General features: G+C 47.4%; 1 protein-coding gene across 1 annotated transcript in view; it reads right to left on the bottom strand.

Moving 5' to 3' along the window:
- Positions 1 to 21,711, bottom strand: part of LOC142075048 (BDNF/NT-3 growth factors receptor-like) — a 236,140-nt gene that overhangs the window by 179,091 nt on the left and 35,338 nt on the right. Inside the window, exons 4-6 of the mRNA XM_075136040.1 lie at positions 21,459 to 21,530; positions 3,901 to 3,974; positions 1,206 to 1,342 (exon numbers count right to left, since the gene is read on the bottom strand). Coding sequence (XP_074992141.1) covers positions 1,206 to 1,342; positions 3,901 to 3,974; positions 21,459 to 21,530 — 283 coding nt within the window. The remainder of the gene's footprint in view (positions 1 to 1,205; positions 1,343 to 3,900; positions 3,975 to 21,458; positions 21,531 to 21,711) is intronic.

Here is a 21,711-nt window from a genome sequence, read left to right as displayed (position 1 = left end):
AAAGTTGTGAATGGCAAATGAGCTTTAAAAGGCACTCATTCTTCTGCTACTGAAAAGACTACTGTGCTCTACAGCTATATTATAAGCCCCTCGCACAAAGTTATGTCAGGATAAAAAAGCTTTTCAGGAAAGCTCGAAGAAAACTGAACATGGCATTTGAAAGACAGGAAGGTTAAAAAATGAGGTGATCTTACTTTTTGAACAGTATCCCACGTTTGTCTTGGCTCATGACAAAAAAAAAAAAAAGAAATAGAAAAATAAAAAAACACAACTGCATAAATTCCTGAAAGTGTTTTAATTTCTTGTTCTTGTTGATAACTGATGCACTTGGGTAGTTTTACACATTAGAGAAAAGTTTAAAAATAAAACTAGAGCTCTGCAAAGCTCTTATGAAAGCTGAAAGACAGGCTAGTCAAATTCTACATAAGCCTAATGTAATGACCTCAGTGAAGAAAGTGCAGAGGTTAAGAGACCCCAGAGGTCCTGTCTCTTCCATGCTGCAGGAACAGTTTTGGAAGTACACATCACACACTTTGTACAGACCAGAAAGCTTTAGGCAGTCTGTGCTCTCATGAATGCAGGGGAGCCGATGCCATAAAATTGTAAATAACAGAGTGCACAGTGTAAATAATGGCAATTTAGGAGGTCAACAGCTGCATGTTGAAGACCTGCTTAAATGCTTCTCCTTATCAACATCTCCATCAGAAAGAACTTAGTATATCTCCACTGCACACACAGTCTAAGGCAGGTACACAGAATACCAGGATCTCAGGAAACAAAATTCCCACTGTCTGGATGGGTTGAGGAAACATTTTCATACTTCATAAGAAAATTTTGCTATAGTAAAACCTTGACTTTGACTTTCATGACTCTCTTGTTATTTTGTTTTGTTAAAGGAAAATGAAACAAACCACAAAGTAATTAATATTTGCAACCAAAGTTCCAGCACACCAAGCTTTTGGCCTAAAAATATAATAAAATTAGTGCAAATCAGTTTCTCGAGGAATGAATGTTTGCCATTTTCCAAAAGCACTGCAGCAGTCACCATGGATTGAAAGTAATTGGAAAATAAACGTAATCCTAACATTAATTTACTATTTCATATTTTTTATAAAAAGTTAATTAAAGTTAGAGACAAGGCTTTATTTCATCCTTTGGCAGATGTCTTGTCTCTGAATTGCCACGTATTTGAATATGAAACTTACCTCATGGTTTGAAACAAGATTAGTGAGCACCCAGGATACATTAGGGGGCGGCCCTCCAGTAGTATCACAGTACAATGAGATGCTCTTTCCTTCCACCACGGTGATGTTGTAATTGCTTAAGTTTGCTGAGGGCAAGTCTATGATACAAGCAAAAAAAAACAAAACACACACCCAAAAAAAAACACCACATGGATATTTATGTTTGCCAGAAATAGATACTGCTCAGTTCTATGGGAAATGTATAAATGCAATCAAAAACACTGCTCACTTAAAATTCACTGTGGTCAGTTATTGTTCAGGAAGGGAGTACAAACAGCATTGTTGGAGATATATAAATACAATCCTTAAGCTGCTACATAAAATTTTTTGTGCCTCCTTCATTTCACATCCAAAGGAAACATTCTAGCATGTGGAAATACATTAAGCTAATTATAGAGGGAAATGTTTCAGGTGGGCAAATAGTAGTTATCCTAACTTCAGGTTTTAACTTCAAAAAAAAAAAAATCCCTCCATTTTTTAACACAGGAAATTTAATCTGTCTCTGTTGTAGCAGTTGCAATGAAATCTCTATTTTCCAGGGACTAATTGATATTGTGGTATTCCCACTATTCTCTACTACAGTTAACATGAAAATCCCATTACCCCATGGTATCACATAAGAGATTGAAGCCCTCCCTCTCATAGAGAGCTCATAGACAGCAGAGCAAAACCTAGATCTTCAAGTACAATGCTGGAAAGCTGTCCGGAGGAAAAGGACCTGGGGGTGCTGGTTGACAGCCGGCTGAACATGAGCTGGCAGTGTGCTCAGGTGGCCAAGAAGGCCAACGGCATCCTGGCCTGTATTAGGAATAGTGTGGCCAGCAGGAGTAGGAGGTGATCGTGCCCCTGTACTCGGCACTGGTGAGGCCTCACCTCGAATACTGTGTTCAGTTTTGGGCCCCTCACTACAAGAAGGACATGGAGGTGCTGGAGCGTGTCCAGAGGAGGGCAACAAAGCTGGTGAAGGGTCTGGAGCACAAGTCTTATGAGGAGCGGCTGAGGGAACTGGGACTGTTTAGCCTGGAGAAGAGGAGGCTGAGGGGAGACCTCATCGCGCTCTACAACTACCTGAAGGGAGGTTGTAGCGAGGTGGGTGTTGGTCTCTTCTGCCAAGTAACTAGCGATAGGACGAGAGGAAATGGCCTCAAGTTGCGCCAAGGGAGGTTTAGATTGGACATTAGGAGAAATTTCTTCACTGAAAGAGTGGTCAGGCCTTGGAACAGGCTGCCCAGGGAAGTGGTGGAGTCACCATCCCTGGAGGTATTTAAAAGACGTGTAGATGAGGCGCTTAGGGACATGGTGTAGTGGGCATGGTGTGTTGGGTTGACGGTTGGACACGATGATCTTAGAGGTCTTTTCCAACCTTAATGATTCTATGATTCTATGAAAGTGCACAAGAGGGAAACAAAGCCCTGAACAGATCAAACCAGAGGAAAGAAAGGACAGAAGAGAGGATCAGCGACTGCACAGAGCTGCTATCCAGGGCACTTCAGCAGACTTAGCTATTGCCCTCAAAAAAGAGGGAAAGAAGAAAAGCTGCGAGATGGTACCACTCACCAGTAAGCCAGCCTAGCTTTTGCAAGAGCCAGGACTCTCCCACCATCTCACAAATCTATAAACCACTTCATATCTCATTTTTCTCATTCTTCAGCACCCAAAGCAATGGGAACTTTCAAAAGAGTAACAGCACTAATATGCTGAGTGCTTCCAAAAACCCAACACGTTATAGACTACTTTGGAGCTGACCCTCTTCAAAAATATTGCCAGGAATGTCAAAAGACTTTAGGCATGCAAGACCTCACATCATATTTATTTGCATAGCAAATAATTACATAAAATACTGGATATTTCTTCAGAGATACTGTACCATCATTTGGAGCTCCTACACATTGTAAGAATCCTTACCCTCAGTTATGAGGCATTTCTCATCAACAATTCCAGGCAAGTTTGACTTGCAATTTATCCTCTCAAATAACAGAGCTTATTTGCTGTGCTGGATATGTATGTATGTATTGGGTTTACGTGGCAAGGTTTTGGTAGCAAGAGGGCTGTAGGGGTGGCTTTTGTGAGAAGACACCAGAAGCTGCCCCCATGTCAGACAGAGTCAGTTCCAGTAGGCTCCAAGATGGACCTGCTGCTGGCCAAAGCTGAGCCAAGCAGTGACACTGGTGGTGCCTCCGTGATAACATCTTTAAGAAAAGGGTAAAAAACGCTGTGCAGCAGCTGTGAGACAGAGGACTGAGGAAAAAATGTGAGAGGAACAACTCTGCAGACACCAAGGTCAGTGAAGAAGGAGGGGAAGGAGGTGCTCCAGGTGCCGGAGCAGAGATTCCCCTGCAGCCCGTGGTGAAGACCATGGTGACGCAGGTTGTCTCCCTGCAGCCCATGGAGGACAACGGTGGAGCAGATATCCACCCTGCAGCCCATGGAGGACCCCACACTGGAGCAGATGGATATGCCCTGCAGCCTGTGAAGAGGAACCCATGTCAGAGCAGGTTTTCTGGCAGGACCTGTTCATGAAGAACTGCAGCCTGTGGGAAGGACGTACACTGGAGCAGTTTGTGAAGGACTGTCTCCCATGGGAGGGACCCCATGCTGGAGCAGGGGAAGAGCGTGAGGAGGAAGGAGCGGCAGAGACAATGCGTTATGAACTGACCGCAACCCCCATTTCCCATCCCCCCTGCGCCACTCAGGGGGTAGAAGGTAGAAAAATTAGGAGTGAAGTTGAGCCTGGGAAGAAGGGAGGGATGGGGGGAAGGTGTTTTTAGTTTTGTTTCATTTCTCACTATCCTACTCTGTTACAATTAATTGGCAATAAATTAAATAAATTTCGCCAAGTAGAGTCTGTTTTGCCCATGACGGTAATTGGTAAGTGATCTCCCTGTCCTTATCTCAACCCATGAGTTTTTCATCGTATTTTTCTCCCCCTGTCCCATTGATGGAGGGGGAGTGATAGAGTGGTCTTGGTGGGCACCTGATGGCCAGCCAAGGTCAACCCACCCCAATGTATTATCTTTTGATGACTTTTCTTTTCCTGAAACAATGCTTCTCTTTCTTCCCACCCCCCGCCTTTTTTTTTTTTAATTAGAGTATAGTAGTTTCATAATCTACTTGCAGGTTTAGAAGTTTAGAAAAGGAATATTTCTTTTTTTAATGTAAAAAGTCCCATATAAACAACTAACCATCTGATTAGTACGAACTGTAATATGTTAATATGTTTGCTAGAAGTCCAGTAAAAGCTATATATATTGGAAATCTCTCTTTAAGTTTAATTAGTTCAATAAATTGAAATGAGAAGAAGTAATAACCAAGAAAAGACAAATCATTTGCCATGCTATGCTTTCTTGCCTATAATAAGATTTGAAAATTGGCACAAATATACAATAACTGCTTCAGCACTTCTAGTGCTTTAAGCAGTGCTGTAATGTGATTCCCAATATAGGTGTGTCGTGTTTTAACCCCAGCCAGCAACTAAACACCACGAAGCTGCTCACTCATCCCCCACATCCGGTAGGAGGGGAGAGAGAATCGGGAGGGCACAAGTAGGAAAGCTCCCAGTTTGAGATAAAAACAGTTTAATAATTGAAATAAAACGAAGTAGAACAGTAATAATAACAATGATAATGACAACAACAGCAGAATATACAAAGCAGGCAATGCACAATGCAACTGCTCACCGATCGCTGACCGTGTGTCGCGAACGGGGGGAGAGCCCCCCCACATCCCTGGTTTTTATACTGAGCATGATGTCACATGGAATATAACACGCAATTGGCCAGCTGGGTCAACCACCCCGGCTATGGTCCCCCCTCCACAGCTTCCCCTGCACGTGGCAGGGCATGGGAGGCCGAAAAAAAAAGTCCCTGGTGCAAGCACCACGCAGCAACAACCAAAGCATCAATGGGCCATCAACGTTCCTGTCATACCAAACCCAAAACACAGCACCCCCCACCAGCTACAGGGAAGAAAGTTAACTCTGTCCCAGCCGGAACCAGGACAGTATCCACCCCTTATTCTATACCATCTACATCATGCCCAGGTCTCACATTTTCCAATACATTCCAATTAATCATCACCACTTTTCCTGCCTTTTGATATATACACACAAAGAGATATCATTCCCTTAGTCCATGGGCCATCCCTCTAAAATGTCCGTTGAGTTCATTTAGTCCACAACTTTGGGTTCCATCTGTCATAACAGTCTGTCAGGGCAGGAGAGATGGTGTGTGGTGTTCGACTGTTGAATGATGAGGCCGGTTCTGATTCCATTATCACTGCGCTCGTCCGGTTCTATCATTGTTGCACCTTGCTCAGTTTCATCAGAGTTCATTCTTCATTAATCTGGGTGATTCTTACTGCAATACTATTGATATGACATATAGCAACCACAGAAGTGATGACATACAGTATTATATAGCAATTAACATCATACAATTCAGTTCATTGGCTATTTTCACCCAAAATCAAATCCCCTTGAGGTACACACCGGACCTCCCCATCCTTTCGCATCACCCACCAAGTGCACCCAGGTCCTTGAGCAAAAGCAATCCCACGGATGGGTTTTCCCTTGCCAGAGGCAGGAGTAACCCACACTCTCTTCCCCAGCATATTTCTCATGTGCACGACAGGGACTTTATCTCCATCTACAGTACATAAGAGTTTGGATTGGGCAGGGCCAGCTCGAGTGACAGATCCCCTAGTGTTGACTAACCAAGTGGCCTTTGCTAAATGTGTGTCCCAATGCTTGAATGTCCCACCACCCATTCTCCTCAGTGTTGTCTTTAGCAGTCCATTGTATCGTTCGATTTTCCCAGAGGCTGGTGCATGGTAGGGGATGTGATAGACCCACTCAATGCCATGCTCTTTGGCCCAGGTGTCTATGAGGGTGTTTCAGAAATGAGTCCCGTTGTCTGACTCAATTCTTTCTGGGGTGCCATGTCGCCATAGGACTTGCTTTTCAAGGCCCAGGATGGTGTTCCTGGCAGTGGCATGGGGCACAGGATATGTTTCCAGCCATCCTGTGGTTACTTCCACCATGGTGAGCACATAGCGCTTGCCGTGGCAGGTTTGTGGGAGTGTGATATAATCAATCTGCCAGGCCTCCCCATATTTATATTTCAACCATCGTCCTCCATACCAAAGAGGCTTTACTCGCTTGGCTTGCTTGATTGCAGCACACGTTTCACATTCATGGATAACCTGTGCAATAGCATCCATGGTCAAGTCCACCCCTCGATCACGAGCCCATCTATATGTTGCATCTCTCCCTTGGTGGCCTGAAGTGTCATTGGCCCACCGAGCTATAAATAATTCACCCTTATGTTGCCAGTCCAGATCTACCTGAGCCACTTCAATCTTAGCAGCCTGGTCCACCTGCTGGTTATTTTGATGTTCCACAGTGGCCTGACTCTTGGGTACGTGAGCATCCACGTGACGTACTTTTACAACAAGGTTCTCTAGCCGGGCAGCAATATCTTGCCACAATGCGGCAGCCCAGATGGGTTTACCTCTGCGCTGCCAGTTGTTCTGCTTCCACTGCTGCAACCACCCCCACAGGGCATTTGCCACCATCCATGAGTCAGTATAGAGATAAAGTACTGGCCATTTTTCTCGTTCAGCAATGTCCAAGGCCAGCTGGATGGCTTTCACCTCTGCAAACTGGCTCGACTCACCTTCTCCTTCAGCAGTTTCTGCGACTTGTCGTATAGGACTCCATACAGCAGCTTTCCACCTCCGATGCTTTCCCACAAGGCGACAGGACCCATGAGTGAACAGGGCATATTGCTTCTCGTTTTCTGGTAGTTTCTTATACAGTGGGGCCTCTTCAGCACGCGTCACCTCCTCCTCTGGGGATATGCCAAAATCTTTGCCTTCTGGCCAGTTCGTGATCACCTCCAAGATTCCTGGGCGACTGGGGTTTCCTATTCGGGCCTGTTGTGTGATCAGTGCGACCCACTTACTCCACGTAGCATCGGTTGCATGATGTGTAGAGGGGACCCTCCCTTTGAACATCAAGCCCAGCACCCGCAGTCGGGGTGCCAAGAGGAGCTGTGCTTCAATACCAACCACTTCCGAAGCAGCTTGAACCCCTTCATATGCTGCCAATATCTCCTTCTCAGTTGGAGTGTAGCGGGCCTCCGATCCTCTGTATCCCCGACTCCAGAACCCTAAGGGTCGACCTCGAGTCTCCCCTGGTGCTTTCTGCCAGAGGCTCCAGGTAGGGCCATTCTCCCCGGCTGCGGTGTAGAGCACATTCCTTACATCTTGTCCTGCCCGGACTGGCCCAAGGGCTACTGCCTGAACTATCTCCTGTTTAATTTGTTCAAAGGCTTGTCGTTGCTCAGGGCCCCATTTGAAGTCGTTCTTCTTCCTGGTCACTTGATAGAGAGGGCTTACGATCTGACTGTAATTTGGAATATGCATTCTCCAAAAGCCCACAACGCCTAAGAAAGCTTGTGTTTCCTTTTTGCTAGTTGGTGGGGACATGGCTGTTATTTTGTTGATCACATCCATTGGGATCTGACGACGTCCATCTTGCCATTTTATTCCTAAAAACTGGATCTCCTGTGCAGGTCCCTTGACCTTACTTTGTTTTATAGCAAAACCAGATTTCAGAAGGATTTGAATTATTTTCTTCCCTTTCTCAAAAACTTCTTCTGCTGTGCTGCCCCACACGATGATGTCATCAATGTATTGCAGGTGTTCTGGAGCCTCACCCTGTTCCAGTGCGGTGTGGATCAGCCCATGGCAAATGGTAGGGCTGTGTTTCCACCCCTGGGGCAGTCGGTTCCAGGTGTACTGGACGCCCCTCCAAGTGAAAGCAAACTGTGGCCTGCACTCTGCCACCAAAGGGATTGGGAAGAACGCATTAGCGATATCCATTGTGGCGTACCACTTGGCTGCCTTTGACTCCAGTTCGTATTGGAGTTCTAGCATGTCCGGCATGGCAGCACTCAGTGGTGGCGTGACTTTGTTCAGGCCACAGTAGTCTACTGTTAGTCTCCACTCTCCATTGGACTTTTGCACTGGCCATATGGGACTGTTAAAGGGTGAGCGAGTCTTGCTGATCACTCCTTGGCTCTCCAGTCGACAAATCAGCTTATGGATGGGAATCAGGGAATCTTGGTTGGTGCGGTATTCCCGCTGGTGCCCTGTTGTGGTAGCGATTGGTACCTGCTGTTCTTCAACTGTCAGCAACCCCACAACAGAAGGGTTCCGAGAGACCGGGCAAGGTAGACAGCTGTTTAATTTCCTCCATCTCCAGGGCAGCTATACCAAAAGCCCACCGGTACCCTTTTGGGTCCTTGAAATACCCTCTCCTGAGGTAGTCTATGCCAAGGATGCACGGAGCCTCTGGGCCAGTCACAATGGGGTGCTTCTGCCACTCATTCCCGGTTAGGCTCACTTCGGCCTCCAATACAGTTAACTCTTGGGATCCCCCTGTCACTCCAGAAATACAGATGGGTTCTGCCCCTTTATAGCTTGATGGCATCAGGGTGCACTGTGCACCGGTGTCTACGAGAGCCTTATACTCCTGTGGGTCTGATGTGCCAGGCCATCGAATCCACACAGTCCCTTTCCTCCACCTGGCTGGAGGCAGGGCCCCTCTAGTCCTGGTCATCATATTCACTATGCACTTCTTGTAAGTATGAATCAGAAGTCCCTTTGTTAAGGTCGGAAGTGGAATCAGCCCTTCTGCTCTGTCTGGGGAACTGCTCACTGGAGACTGGAGCAGCATTTTTCCTGGAAGAACGCCCTTTTGTGGTTGTTCTTCCTTGCAGCTCACGTACCTGTGCCTCTAGGGTCGAGGTAGATTTTTTCCATCCCACTTCCTCATGTCCTCTCCGTGGTCACGCAGGTAAAACCACAGGGTGCCCCGGGGTGTGTACCCACGATGTCTCCTCTCTTGAGCAGAGGGACGTTTACTCCTAATGGCTGAGACACTGGCCCGTGCAGGTGGGGAGCAGGACATATCCTCTTTGAGTTGCTGGACCTCCCGAGACAGTTTCTCCACAGCAGAGACACAGGCCCGTAGGGAGGAAGAGAGACTTTCTTCGTATTGCTGGAGTTGGCCAGCCAATTCATCCACCGTTTGTTCCTCTCCATCTTTTCAGGTCATTATTGCCAATGAGTTTGCATGTGACGCTGGTGCGCTCCGTACCAACTTCCGCCACATGGGTTGGGTGCATTTGACTTCATCTGGGTCTTTGGATAACTGCTCGTTGTTCAGGTCATCATAAATCACTTCCAGCACAGCTAATTCCCTCAGGTACTGGACACCTCTCTCCTTGGTGGTCCACTTGCCTGGGTGGCATATAACATCTTCCTTGAAGGGATACCTTTCCTTCACGCCTGACGGGAGTCGCCTCCAGAGGCTGAGGACTTGTGCCCCTTGTTCAATTGCTTTGTCAATGCCCCCTTCCCTAGAAAGGGATCCCAGCTGCTTGGCTTCCTTCCCCTCTAATTCCAGGCTACTGGCCCCATTATCCCAGCATCGGAGCAGCCAGGTGACAATGTGCTCGCCTGGACGACAGCTGAAGTCTTTTCGCATATCTCGCAGCTCACCCAGGGATAGGGATCGGGTGGTTACCATCTCATTTATGGGTTCTGCCTCTTCCTCCTCCTGTTCTCCTGATGGTCCTGGTTCATTTTCATCCCTTACTAAATGAGGTGATTTTCTTGTGCATTTTCTTTTTTGTATAGAGGTGACTGATACTGGCATGGGTTGGTTCTATGTCGCAGGGGGCGGAGTAGCCGCTATGCCTGCCGCCGGGGTTGGGGTAGCCGCAGTGCCTGCCATGGGGGGTGGGGTAGCCACAGGGCCTGTTGCTTTGTCATCAGCTGCAGAGACCTTTTCTTCCCCTTGAGGGTTCTGACTGGTGTTAAACAATGCTCGGTAGGCGTGGGCCAGGCCCCAGCACATTGTAGTGATTTGCGTCTCCCTAGAATGGCCAGGGTGACAGCATACTTCTTCCAAATATTCTACTAATTTTTCAGGGTTCTGCACTTGCTCAGGGGTGAAGTTCCAGAACACTGGGGGTGCCCACCGTCCTAGGCATTTGCCCATGCTATCCCACACGCCCTGCCACTCATAACTGTCCAGCCTTGGGGCAGATCTCTGGATGACATTCTTGAATTCCTTAATAGCCTTGGACAAAACTGAAACAATATTCCCAAGGAGTACCAATAGATGTATCTTAACTACCCAGGGATGTTCAAGGTACTGACAAGTTATTTTAACGAAGGAGACGACATCACAGAGGAAGGTAGTGAGGGTGCCATTCTCTATTTCCTCCATAAAAAATATCTCTAGAGTAAGAGGTATAATTGCTAATGGTCTCCATGAGGTGGTACACGAAGTACAGTCACGGCTTCATTACAGAACCCAAATACCAAATAACCCCCAATGCCAGCGTTTTAGTAACAAATCTCCCAGGCAAAACATCATTAATCACTGCAGAGCACAGCAGACTGCAAAACCCAACACCAATCTTTCACATGTACTTCAAAAACAAGAGCATGGTGCAGATTAGATAAATTAATAACGAGAACAGATGAATCAATATTGTGACCAGCAAGTGTTAACAGATATAAATTCTTTAATACGCTCTAGTTAATCTGTTGTTATCTCAACCCTTCATGCCCCACGTTGGGCGCCAAAAAGGACTCTGTCCCAGCCGGAACCAGGACAAGGTGTCATGGATTTCTTCTATTATGTTCACTTCATAACTCATATGTTGAACTTTTTTAAGACAAAGCTGGATGGTTTGTAGGCCTTCATGCAGTAATATGTTAGCAAAGGTAGCCATCTGCTCTCACTCACTGTGAATTCAAATCTCAGCAGTGTCTGTCAACTAGCTTGGCAAGAAATAAAACAAATCTTAGGGAACATTTGGCTATTAATTATCCTGGTTAGGGAACAGGGAGATAAGTAATGAGATCATTTGCTTTATAAAGTTACCCTTCCACACCACCTCTGAAAACTGTTCCAACTGCTCTTGTCAGACCTAAACTTGGAAAGCGATTAAGACTCCCCTCCTCTCCATGGCACTACTACTCAGGACTAAGTCTGCTTGCTGTGCAAGTCCGCACAGTTTCTGCTAACATTTTAGTGTTATATCTCTGAGGGAAACAGCTATATTTTGCTTGTACCCTGCCAGAAGGTTATAAAATAATGGTGCTTATGTCCTGGTTTCGGCTGGGATAGGGTTAAATTTCTTCCTAGTGCTGTGTTTTGGATTTAGTACGAGGAGAATGTTGATAACACACTGATGTTTTCAGTTGTTGCTAAGTGCCCTCCTAGTCCAAGGACAGCTCCCGTGCCTACTGACTGAGCTAGGTACACAAGATGGGAGGGAACATAATCAGGACAGCCAGCCCAGCTGGCTAATGGGGTATTCCATACCATGTGACGTCATGCTCGGTATATGAAGGGTAGGCGTGATCCAGGAAGTACCGATCGCTACTTGGTTATCGGTCAGCGCGGGTGGTGAGCAATTGCATTGTGCATCACTCATTTTGTATATTTTATCATTATCATTATTATTTTCCCTTTTTTTTTCCTGTTCTATTAAACTGTCTTTATCTCAACCCACGAGTTTTTCTCACTCTTACCCTTCCGATTCTCTCCCCGTCCCGCTGGGGGTGGGGGGAGTGAGTGAGCGGCTGCGTGGTATTTGGCTGCTGCCAGGTTAAACCACGACAGTCATTTTTGGCGCCCAACGTGGGGCTCGAAGGGTTGAGATAATGACACATCTGACCCGAACGGGTTAAAACAAATTTGTTATAAGCATTCATTATATCAGTTTAGTACTCGGTGTTCACAATGTTGATTTATTTGCTCTCAGAGTTTTTGGATCTGTTCTTGCAGTTTTGGTATGTAGCACCTTACTGGCTGTCTATACTGCTGATTATCAGTTTGTATGTGGGGTTGGTCATCTCTGGGAAATGGATTAAGGTCATTGCTTTGCTATACTGTGTGACCTGGCTTTATGTTATGATAAAATTATTGGTCACGAGCCTGTACTCAGCACTGCCATCATTCCTGTTCTTCTGAAGCTATCTTTTGGAAACTATTAATAATTACACTTCTTACGTCTTCACCTCAGAGGATGAATTTAGTGGGGAGACAGGATGGGACACTTTCTCCCACTTGTTCACCTTCCCCTCCATATCTTCAGAAACTCCTTTTTCTTCTATCCTCTTCATGAAGACGTCCACAATATTCCCTGAGAATTTTGAATATCCTTGGGATGTTCAAACAAGCATGATCATATTGCTATGTCTCCTGAATGTGGTTCAGGCCTTGTTTAGAGTTAAACAACTATTCAGGAATACTGTCCAGAGATCAACCCCAGCAACAGATACAGTGACTACTCAAACCCCCACGACAGGCACTGTAGCTGCTTCAACCCCCACAACAACCACTATGGCTACTCAGACCCAGGCAACAGTCACTACAGTTACTCCAACCCCCGCAACAGGCACTGCAGCTACTCAAACTCCGCCAACAGTCACTGCAGTTACTCCAACCAGTGCGACAAGCACTGCAGCCACTCAAACCCCGGCAACAGTCACTACAAATACTCCAACCCCCGCGACAGGCACTGCAGCTACCCAAACCCTCGCGACGGGTACTACAGCTGAACCAGAGGACCAACCGTCGCTGGTATCCGTCGCCCCTGTACAGAAGAAGAAATCTTTGAAGCGGAAGTCAGGTCGTGTAGAAAAGGATGATGGAAAAGCAGGGACATCACGAGGAGGGGAGGAGGAAGAGGAAGAACTCATAAATGAGATGGAAACCACCCGATCCTTATCCCTGAATGAGTTGCGAGATATGCGGAAAGATTTCGGCCGTCGTCCAGGCGAGCATATTGTTACCTGGCTGCTCCGATGATGGGATAATGGGGCCAGTAGCCTGGAATTAGAGGGGAAGGAGGCCAAACAGCTGGGATCCCTTGCTAGGGAAGGGGGCATTGACAAAGCAATCGGAAAAGGGACACAGGTCCTCAGCCTCTGGAGGCGACTCCCGTCAGGCGTGAAGGAAAGGTATCCCTTCAAGGAAGATGTTATATATCACCGAAGCAAATGGACCACTATGGAGAGAGGTATCCAGTACCTGAGAGAACTAGGCGTGCTGGAGGTGGTTTATAGTGACCTGGACGACGCCCGAACACCCAAAGATCCAGATGACGTCCAGTGCACCCGACTCATGTGGCGGAAGTTGGTACGGAGCACACCAGCATCGTATGCCAGTTCGTTGGCAGTACTGTGCTGGAAAGAGGAAGAAGCACCAACGGTGGATGAGGTGGTTAGCAGACTTCGGGATTTCGAAGAAACTATCTCCTCCTCCCTTGTCTCGGCTGTGGAGAAACTGTCCCGGGAGGTCCAGCAACTCAAAGAGGATATGTCCTATTCTCCACCTGTACGGACCAGTATCTCAGCCATTAGGAGTCAGCATTTTTCTGCTCAAGAGAGAGGATATAGAAAGTACACACCACGGGGCACCCTGTGGTTTTACCTGCGTGACCACGGAGAGGACATGAGGCAGTGGGATGGAAAACCTACCTTGACCCTAGAGGCACGGGTACGTGAGCTGCAAGGAAAAACAATGACACAAGGGGGTTCTCCCAGGAAAAATGCTGCTCCAGTTGTCAGGAAAACCCTGTCTCACGACGGTCCAGTTTCCAGTGAACAGTTCCCCAGACAGAGTAGAAGGGCTGATCTTACTTTGGATTGTAATTGCAATGAAGAAATTCTTGACTCACGTTTGCAAGAAGTGAGAGATGGATACTATGACCAGAACTAGAGGGGCCCTGCCTCCAGCCAGGTGGAGGAAAGGGACAACCGGGTTTACTGGACTGTGTGGATTCGATGGCCTGGCACATCAGACCCACAGGAGTATAAGGCTCTCGTAGACACCGGTGCACAGTGTACCCTGATGCCATCAAACTATAAAGGGGCAGAACCCATTTGTATTTCTGGAGTGACAGGGGGATCCCAAGAGTTAACTGTATTGGAGGCCGAAGTGAGCCTGACCGGGAAGGAGTGGCAGAAGCACCCCATTGTGACTGGCCCAGAGGCTCCGTGCATCCTTGGCATAGACTACCTCAGGAGAGGGTATTTCAAGGACCCAAAAGGGTACCGGTGGGCTTTTGCTATAGCTGCCCTGGAGACGGAGGAAATTAAACAGCTGTCCACCTTGCCTGGTCTCTCGGAGGACCCTTCTGTTGTGGGGTTGTTGAGGGTTGAAGAACAACAAGTACCAATCGCTACCACAACAGTGCACCGGCGGCAATACCGCACCAACCGAGACTCTCTGATCCCCATCCATGAGCTGATTCGTCGACTGGAGAGCCAAGGAGTGATCAGCAAGACTCGCTCACCCTTTAACAGTCCCATATGGCCAGTGCGAAAGTCTAATGGAGAGTGGAGACTAACAGTAGACTATCGTGGCCTGAACGAAGTCACGCTGCCACTGAGTGCTGCCGTGCCGGACATGCTAGAACTTCAATACGAACTGGAGTCGAAGGCAGCCAAGTGGTACGCCACAATTGACATTGCTAATGCGTTCTTCTCAATCCCTTTGGCGGCAGAGTGCAGGCCACAGTTTGCTTTCACTTGGAGGGGTGTCCAGTACACCTGGAACCGACTGCCCCAGGGGTGGAAACACAGCCCTACCATTTGCCATGGACTGATCCACACCGCACTGGAACAGGGTGAGGCTCCAGAACACCTGCAATACATTGATGACATCATCGTATGGGGCAGCACAGCAGAAGAAGTTTTTGAGAAAGGGAAGAAAATAATTCAAATCCTTCTGAAATCTGGTTTTGCCATAAAACAAAGTAAGGTCAAGGGACCTGCACAGGAGATCCAGTTTTTAGGAATAAAATGGCAAGATGGACGTCGTCAGATCCCAACAGATGTGATCAACAAAATAACAGCCATGTCCCCACCAACTAGCAAAAAGGAAACACAAGCTTTCTTAGGCGTGGTGGGTTTTTGGAGAATGCATATTCCAAATTACAGTCAGATCGTAAGCCCTCTCTATCAAGTGACCAGGAAGAAGAACGACTTCAAATGGGGCCCTGAGCAACGACAAGCCTTTGAACAAATTAAACAGGAGATAGTTCAGGCAGTAGCCCTTGGGCCAGTCCGGGCAGGACAAGATGTAAGGAATGTGCTCTACACTGCAGCCGGGGAGAATGGCCCTACCTGGAGCCTCTGGCAGAAAGCACCAGGGGAGACTCGAGGTCGACCCTTAGGGTTCTGGAGTCGGGGATACAGAGGATCGGAGGCCCGCTACACTCCAACTGAGAAGGAGATATTGGCAGCATATGAAGGGGTTCGAGCTGCTTCGGAAGTGGTTGGTACTGAAGCACAGCTCCTCCTGGCACCCTGACTGCCGGTGCTGGGCTGGATGTTCAAGGGGAGGGTCCCCTCTACACATCATGCAACCGATGCTACGTGGAGTAAGTGGGTCGCACTGATCACACAACGGGCCCGAATAGGAAACCCCAGTCGCCCAGGAATCTTGGAGGTGATCACGAACTGGCCAGAAGGCAAAGATTTTGGCATATCCACAGAGGAGGAGGTGACGCGTGCTGAAGAGGCCCCACTGTATAACAAACTACCAGAAAACGAGAAGCAATATGCCCTGTTCACTGATGGGTCCTGTCGCCTTGTGGGAAAGCATCGGAGGTGGAAAGCTGCTGTATGGAGTCTTATACGCCACAGTGCAGAAACTGCTGAAGGAGAAGGTGAATCGAGTCAGTTTGCAGAGGTGAAAGCCATCCAGCTGGCCTTGGACATTGCTGAACGAGAAAAATGGCCAGTACTTTATCTCTATACTGACTCATGGATGGTGGCAAATGCCCTGTGGGGGTGGTTGCAGCAGTGGAAGCAGAACAACTGGCAGCGCAGAGGGAAACCCATCTGGGCTGCCACGTTGTGGCAAGATATTGCTGCCCGGGTAGAGAACCTGACTGTAAAATTACGTCATGTAGATGCTCACGTGCCCAAGAGTCGGGCCACTGAGGAACATCAAAATAACCAGCAGGTGGACCAGGCTGCTAAGATTGAAGTGGCCCAGGTGGATTTGGACTGGCAACATAGGGGTTAATTATTTATAGCTCGGTGGGCCCATGACGCATCAGGCCATCAAGGAAGAGATGCAACATATAGATGGGCTCGTGATCGAGGGGTGGACTTAACCATGGATGCTATTGCACAGGTTATCCACGAATGTGAAACATGCGCTGCAATCAAACAAGCCAAGCGAGTAAGGCCTCTTTGGTATGGAGAACGATGGTTGAAATATAAATATGGGGAGGCCTGGCAGATTGATTATATCACACTCCCACAAACCCGGCACGGTAAGCGCTATGTGCTCACCATGGTGGAAGCAACCACCGGATGGCTAGAAACATACCCTGTGCCCCATGCCACTACCCGGAACACCATCCTGGGCCTTGAAAAGCAAGTCCTGTGGCGACATGGCACCCCAGAAAGAATTGAGTCAGACAACGGGACTCACTTCCGAAACACTCTCATAGACACCTGGGCCAAAGAGCATGGCATTGAGTGGGTCTATCACATCCCCTACCATGCACCAGCCTCCGGGAAAATCGAACGATACAATGGACTGCTAAAGACTACGCTGAGAGCAATGGGTGGTGGGACATTCAAACATTGGGACACACATTTAGCAAAGGCCACCTGGTTAGTCAATACCAGGGGATCTGCCAATCGAGCTGGCCCTGCCCAATCAAGACTCTTACGTACTGTAGATGGAGATAAAGTCCCTCTCGTGCATATGAGAAATATGCTGGGGAAGACAGTCTGGGTTACTCCTGCCTCTGGCAAGGGAAAACCCATCCGTGGGATTGCTTTTGCTCAAGGACCTGGGTGCACTTGGTGGGTGATGCGTAAGGATGGGGAAGTCCGGTGTGTACCTCAAGGGGATTTGATTTTGGGTGAAAATAGCCAATGAACTGAATCTTGATGTCAACTGTTATATGATATTGTATATCATTATTTCTATGATATAGCAGTGGTATAGCAGTGAAAATCACCCAGATTAGTGAAGAATGAACTAACTCCGATGAAACCGAGCGAAGTGCAACGATGATAGAACTGGACGAGCGCAGCAGTACCGAAATGAGAACTGGCTTCAGGATGCAACGGCCCAACACCGCACACCATCTCTTCGGCCCTGAAAGACTGTTATAACAGATGGAGCCCAAAGTCATGGACTAAATGAACTCAATGGACATTTTAGAGGGATAGTCCATAGACGGAGGGAATGATATCTGTGCGTGCATATATATATATGTGTGTATATATAAAGAAAGATAGTGGTGGTTAATTGAAATGTATTAAAAAAAGATGTGAGACCTAAGCACGACGTAAATGGTATGGAATAAGGGGTGGATACTGTCCTGGTTTCGGCTGGGATAGGGTTAAATTTCTTCCTAGTGCTGTGTTTTGGATTTAGTATGAGGAGAATGTTGATAACACACTGATGTTTTCAGTTGTTGCTAAGTGCCCTCCTAGTCCAAGGACAGCTCCCATGCCTACTGACTGAGCTAGGTACACAGGATGGGAGGGAACATAATCAGGACAGCCAGCCCAGCTGGCTAATGGGGTATTCCATACCATGTGACGTCATGCTCAGTATATGAACGGTAGGCGTGATCCAGGAAGTACCGATCGCTACTTGGTTATCGGTCAGCGCGGGTGGTGAGCAATTGCATTGTGCATCACTCATTTTGTATATTTTATCATTATCATTATTATTTTCCCTTTTTTTTTCCTGTTCTATTAAACTGTCTTTATCTCAACCCACGAGTTTTTCTCACCCTTACCCTTCCGATTCTCTCCCCGTCCCGCTGGGGGTGGGGGGGCGAGTGAGCGGCTGCGTGGTATTTGGCTGCTGCCAGGTTAAACCACGACAGCTTATTATTCTTTATAGTTGTAAAGTTAGGCTAGAAACCAGTTGCAAGATCTTGCAGAAATTCTTGCAGCAAAAAAGTAGAGATATAATAATAAGAATCACATTATTGTGTGCATTTTTTTTTATTCCCTTTCCCAGTCATAAGAGGTGGGTAAGAAACACATACAATAATTGCTTTGGGATTCATTTTTCTGGTTGGATATTTTGTGTTGGTGAACTTTAATGCAAGACCATTTTGGCTTCTATTTCAAGTGGTACCCAAACTGCACCACAGCAGAACACACAGTAGTTGAGCTCTGCTTGGAAAAAGAAGATATTAGCATAAGACATATCTAGAAAAGGTGATACACTGGACTTAGGAGTAAAGCAGTGAGACCAAGCAGCAAAACCTGTACTGACAAATAATTGCATATAAAAAACCGTGATGTTCCCTGACAGAAACATATGTTCAATACATGTGTTCAGTGTAGTGTGAGCCCATTTATATGAATCAGTAGCATTTTGACACCTACACAATTAAAAAGATTTCTAATCCAGCTGCATTTATTCATACCTTAATTTGTTTAAAGAGAGGTTTTTTAGATGACTACCACTTCTTTTGATATGGATGCACATTTTAAAGAACTTTGTACACAGTAATTGATATAAGCAGTCAGACAATAGGTTTGCATAGTTTTGTATACTACCAGCACAGTAAGTTTAGATGGTAGCATAAGGAGATCACGCAAGATAGCCATGACATATTTTTCAGCTTTCTGGAGCGATGAGTTCCACAGGCATATTATCCAGGCTGCATGCAAAAGTATTTCATTATATCAGTTCTGAAATTTGTCTCTGTTCAAATTCATTGTTCATTCCCTGTTCTGATTGGACAGGGAAAAGAAAGTTTCTGAAAGATCTTCTTAAGACCACTCTGTTTTATTTATTTTTCTCATGTCCCCTTTTTTCTCAATAATCTATCCAAAGCTTTTCAATCTCTTCAAAAAAGTGAGGACAGTACTTGCTACTAAGAATTTTAAATTCTAACATAGAGAGTTATAGAATCATAGAATCATAGAATCATTAAGGTTGGAAAAGACCTCTAAGATCATCAAGTCCAACCGTCAACCCAACACACCATGCCCACTACACCATGTCCCTAAGGGCCTCATCTACACGTCTTTTAAATACTTCCAGGGATGGTGACTCCACCACTTCCCTGGGCAGCCTGTTCCAAGGCCTGACCACTCTTTCAGTAAAGAAATTTCTCCTAATGTCCAATCTAAACCTCCCTTGGCGCAACTTGAGGCCATTTCCTCTCGTCCTATCGCTAGTTACTTGGCAGAAGAGACCAACACCCACCTCGCTACAACCTCCCTTCAGGTAGTTGTAGAGCGCGATGAGGTCTCCCCTCAGCCTCCTCTTCTCCAGGCTAAACAGTCCCAGTTCCCTCAGCCGCTCCTCATAAGGCTTGTGCTCCAGACCCTTCACCAGCTTCGTTGCCCTTCTCTGGACACGCTCCAGCACCTCCATGTCCTTCTTGTAGTGAGGGGCCCAAAACTGAACACAGTATTCGAGGTGCGGCCTCACCAGTGCCGAGTACAGGGGCACAATCACCTCCCTACTCCTGCTGGCCACACTATTTCTGATACAGGCCAGGATGCCGTTGGCCTTCTTGGCCACCTGAGCACACTGCCGGCTCATGTTCAGCCGGCTGTCAACCAGCACCCCCAGGTCCTTTTCCTCTGGGCAGCTTTCCAGCCACTCTTCCCCAAGCCTGTAGCGTTGCCAGGGGTTGTTGTGGCCCAAGTGCAGGACCCGGCACTTGGCCTTGTTGAACCTCATACAGTTGGCCTCAGCCCATCGATCCAGCCTGTCCAGGTCCCTCTGCAGAGCCTTCCTACCCTCAAGCAGATCAACACTCCTGCCCAACTTGGTGTCGTCTGCAAACTTACTGAGGGAGCACTCGATCCCCTCGTCCAGATCATTGATAAAGATATTGAACAGGACCGGCCCCAGTACTGAGCCCTGGGGAACACCGCTCGTGACCGGCCGCCAACTGGATTTAACTCCGTTGACCACAACTCTCTGGGCTCGACCGTCCAGCCAGTTTTTTACCCAGTGAAGAGTGTACCTGTCTAGGCCGTGAGCCGCCAGCTTCTCTAGGAGAATGCTGTGGGAGACAGTGTCAAAAGCTTTACTGAAGTCCAGGTAGATCACATCCACAGCCTTTCCCTCATCCACTAGGCGGGTCACCTGGTCATAGAAGGAGATCAGGTTGGTCAAGCACGACCTGCCTTCCATGAACCCGTGCTGGCTGGGCCTCATCCCCTGGTTGTCCCGGACATGGCTCGTGAGCACCCTCAAAACCAACCGCTCCATGATCTTCCCCGGCACTGAGGTCAGGCTGACCGGCCTGTAGTTCCCCGGATCCTCCTTCCGGCCCTTCCTGTAGATGGGCGTCACATTGGTGAGCCTCCAGTCATCCGGGACTTCCCCTGTTAACCAGGACTGCTGGTAAATGATGGAGAGGGGCTCGGCAAGCTCCTCCACCAGCTCCCTCAGTACCCTCGGGTGGATCCCATCCGGCCCCATAGACTTGTGAGCGTCCAGGTGGCGTAGCAGGTCATTAACTTCATCCTCTTGAATTATGGGGGGTTTATCCTGCTCGTCGTCCTTGTCTTCCAGCTCAGGGGGCTGAGTACCCTGAGGATAACCACTCTGACTACTAAAGACTGAGGCAAAGAAGGCGTTGAGTACCTCAGCCTTTTCCTCATCCTTGGTGGCAACGTACCCCCCTGCATCCAATAGAGGATGGAGATTCTCCTTGGCTCTCCTTTTGTCATTGACATACTTATAAAAGCATTTTTTGTTGTCTCTCACGACAGTGGCCAGGTTGAGTTCTAGCTGGGCTTTTGCCTTTCTAATTTCCTCTCTGCACGACCTAACGAGATCCCTGTAGTCCTCTTGAGTTGCCTGCCCCTTCTTCCACAAGTGATAAACTCTCCTTTTTTTCCTGAGTCCCAGCCAGAGCTCCCCGTTCAGCCAGGCCGGTCGCCTTCCCCACCCGTTCTTCTTGCGGCACATGGGGACAGCCCGCTCCTGCGCCTTTAAGACTTCCTTCTTGAAGAACGTCCAGCCTTCCTGGACCCCTTATCATACATGTCCTATTTCATGCCCATTAGAAGTTAAAATATTTTATATTAAGGAAGAGAGACAAGGGAGTTAACGAGGTTTGGACAGTTTTAACTTAGAAGACAGAAGCTATCCTTACTCACATGTATTGTAGGTTGACGTTTTTCACAAATGCCTGATGGGACACAAACCTTAAGCCTGAATCCACCACAGTCCTGTGAAAGTATATAAAACTTAGAATAGTTCATTTAAAACACAATGGAAAGAATAATGATGTCTAAAATAAGGATGTGGATGAAATATCAACTAGGCTGAACTGCAAGCTCTACAGCTGTGTTCTATAATGCAAAAAGTTAGCCCTACTCTCTCATGAGGTCTGTAAATGCTTATGCAAGA

Source organism: Calonectris borealis, chromosome W (assembly GCF_964195595.1).
Source record: "Calonectris borealis chromosome W, bCalBor7.hap1.2, whole genome shotgun sequence".
NCBI lineage: Eukaryota > Metazoa > Chordata > Aves > Procellariiformes > Procellariidae > Calonectris > Calonectris borealis.
The sequence above is the reverse complement of the archived record's forward strand: the minus strand, read 5'-3'. Positions and strand labels throughout refer to the sequence as shown.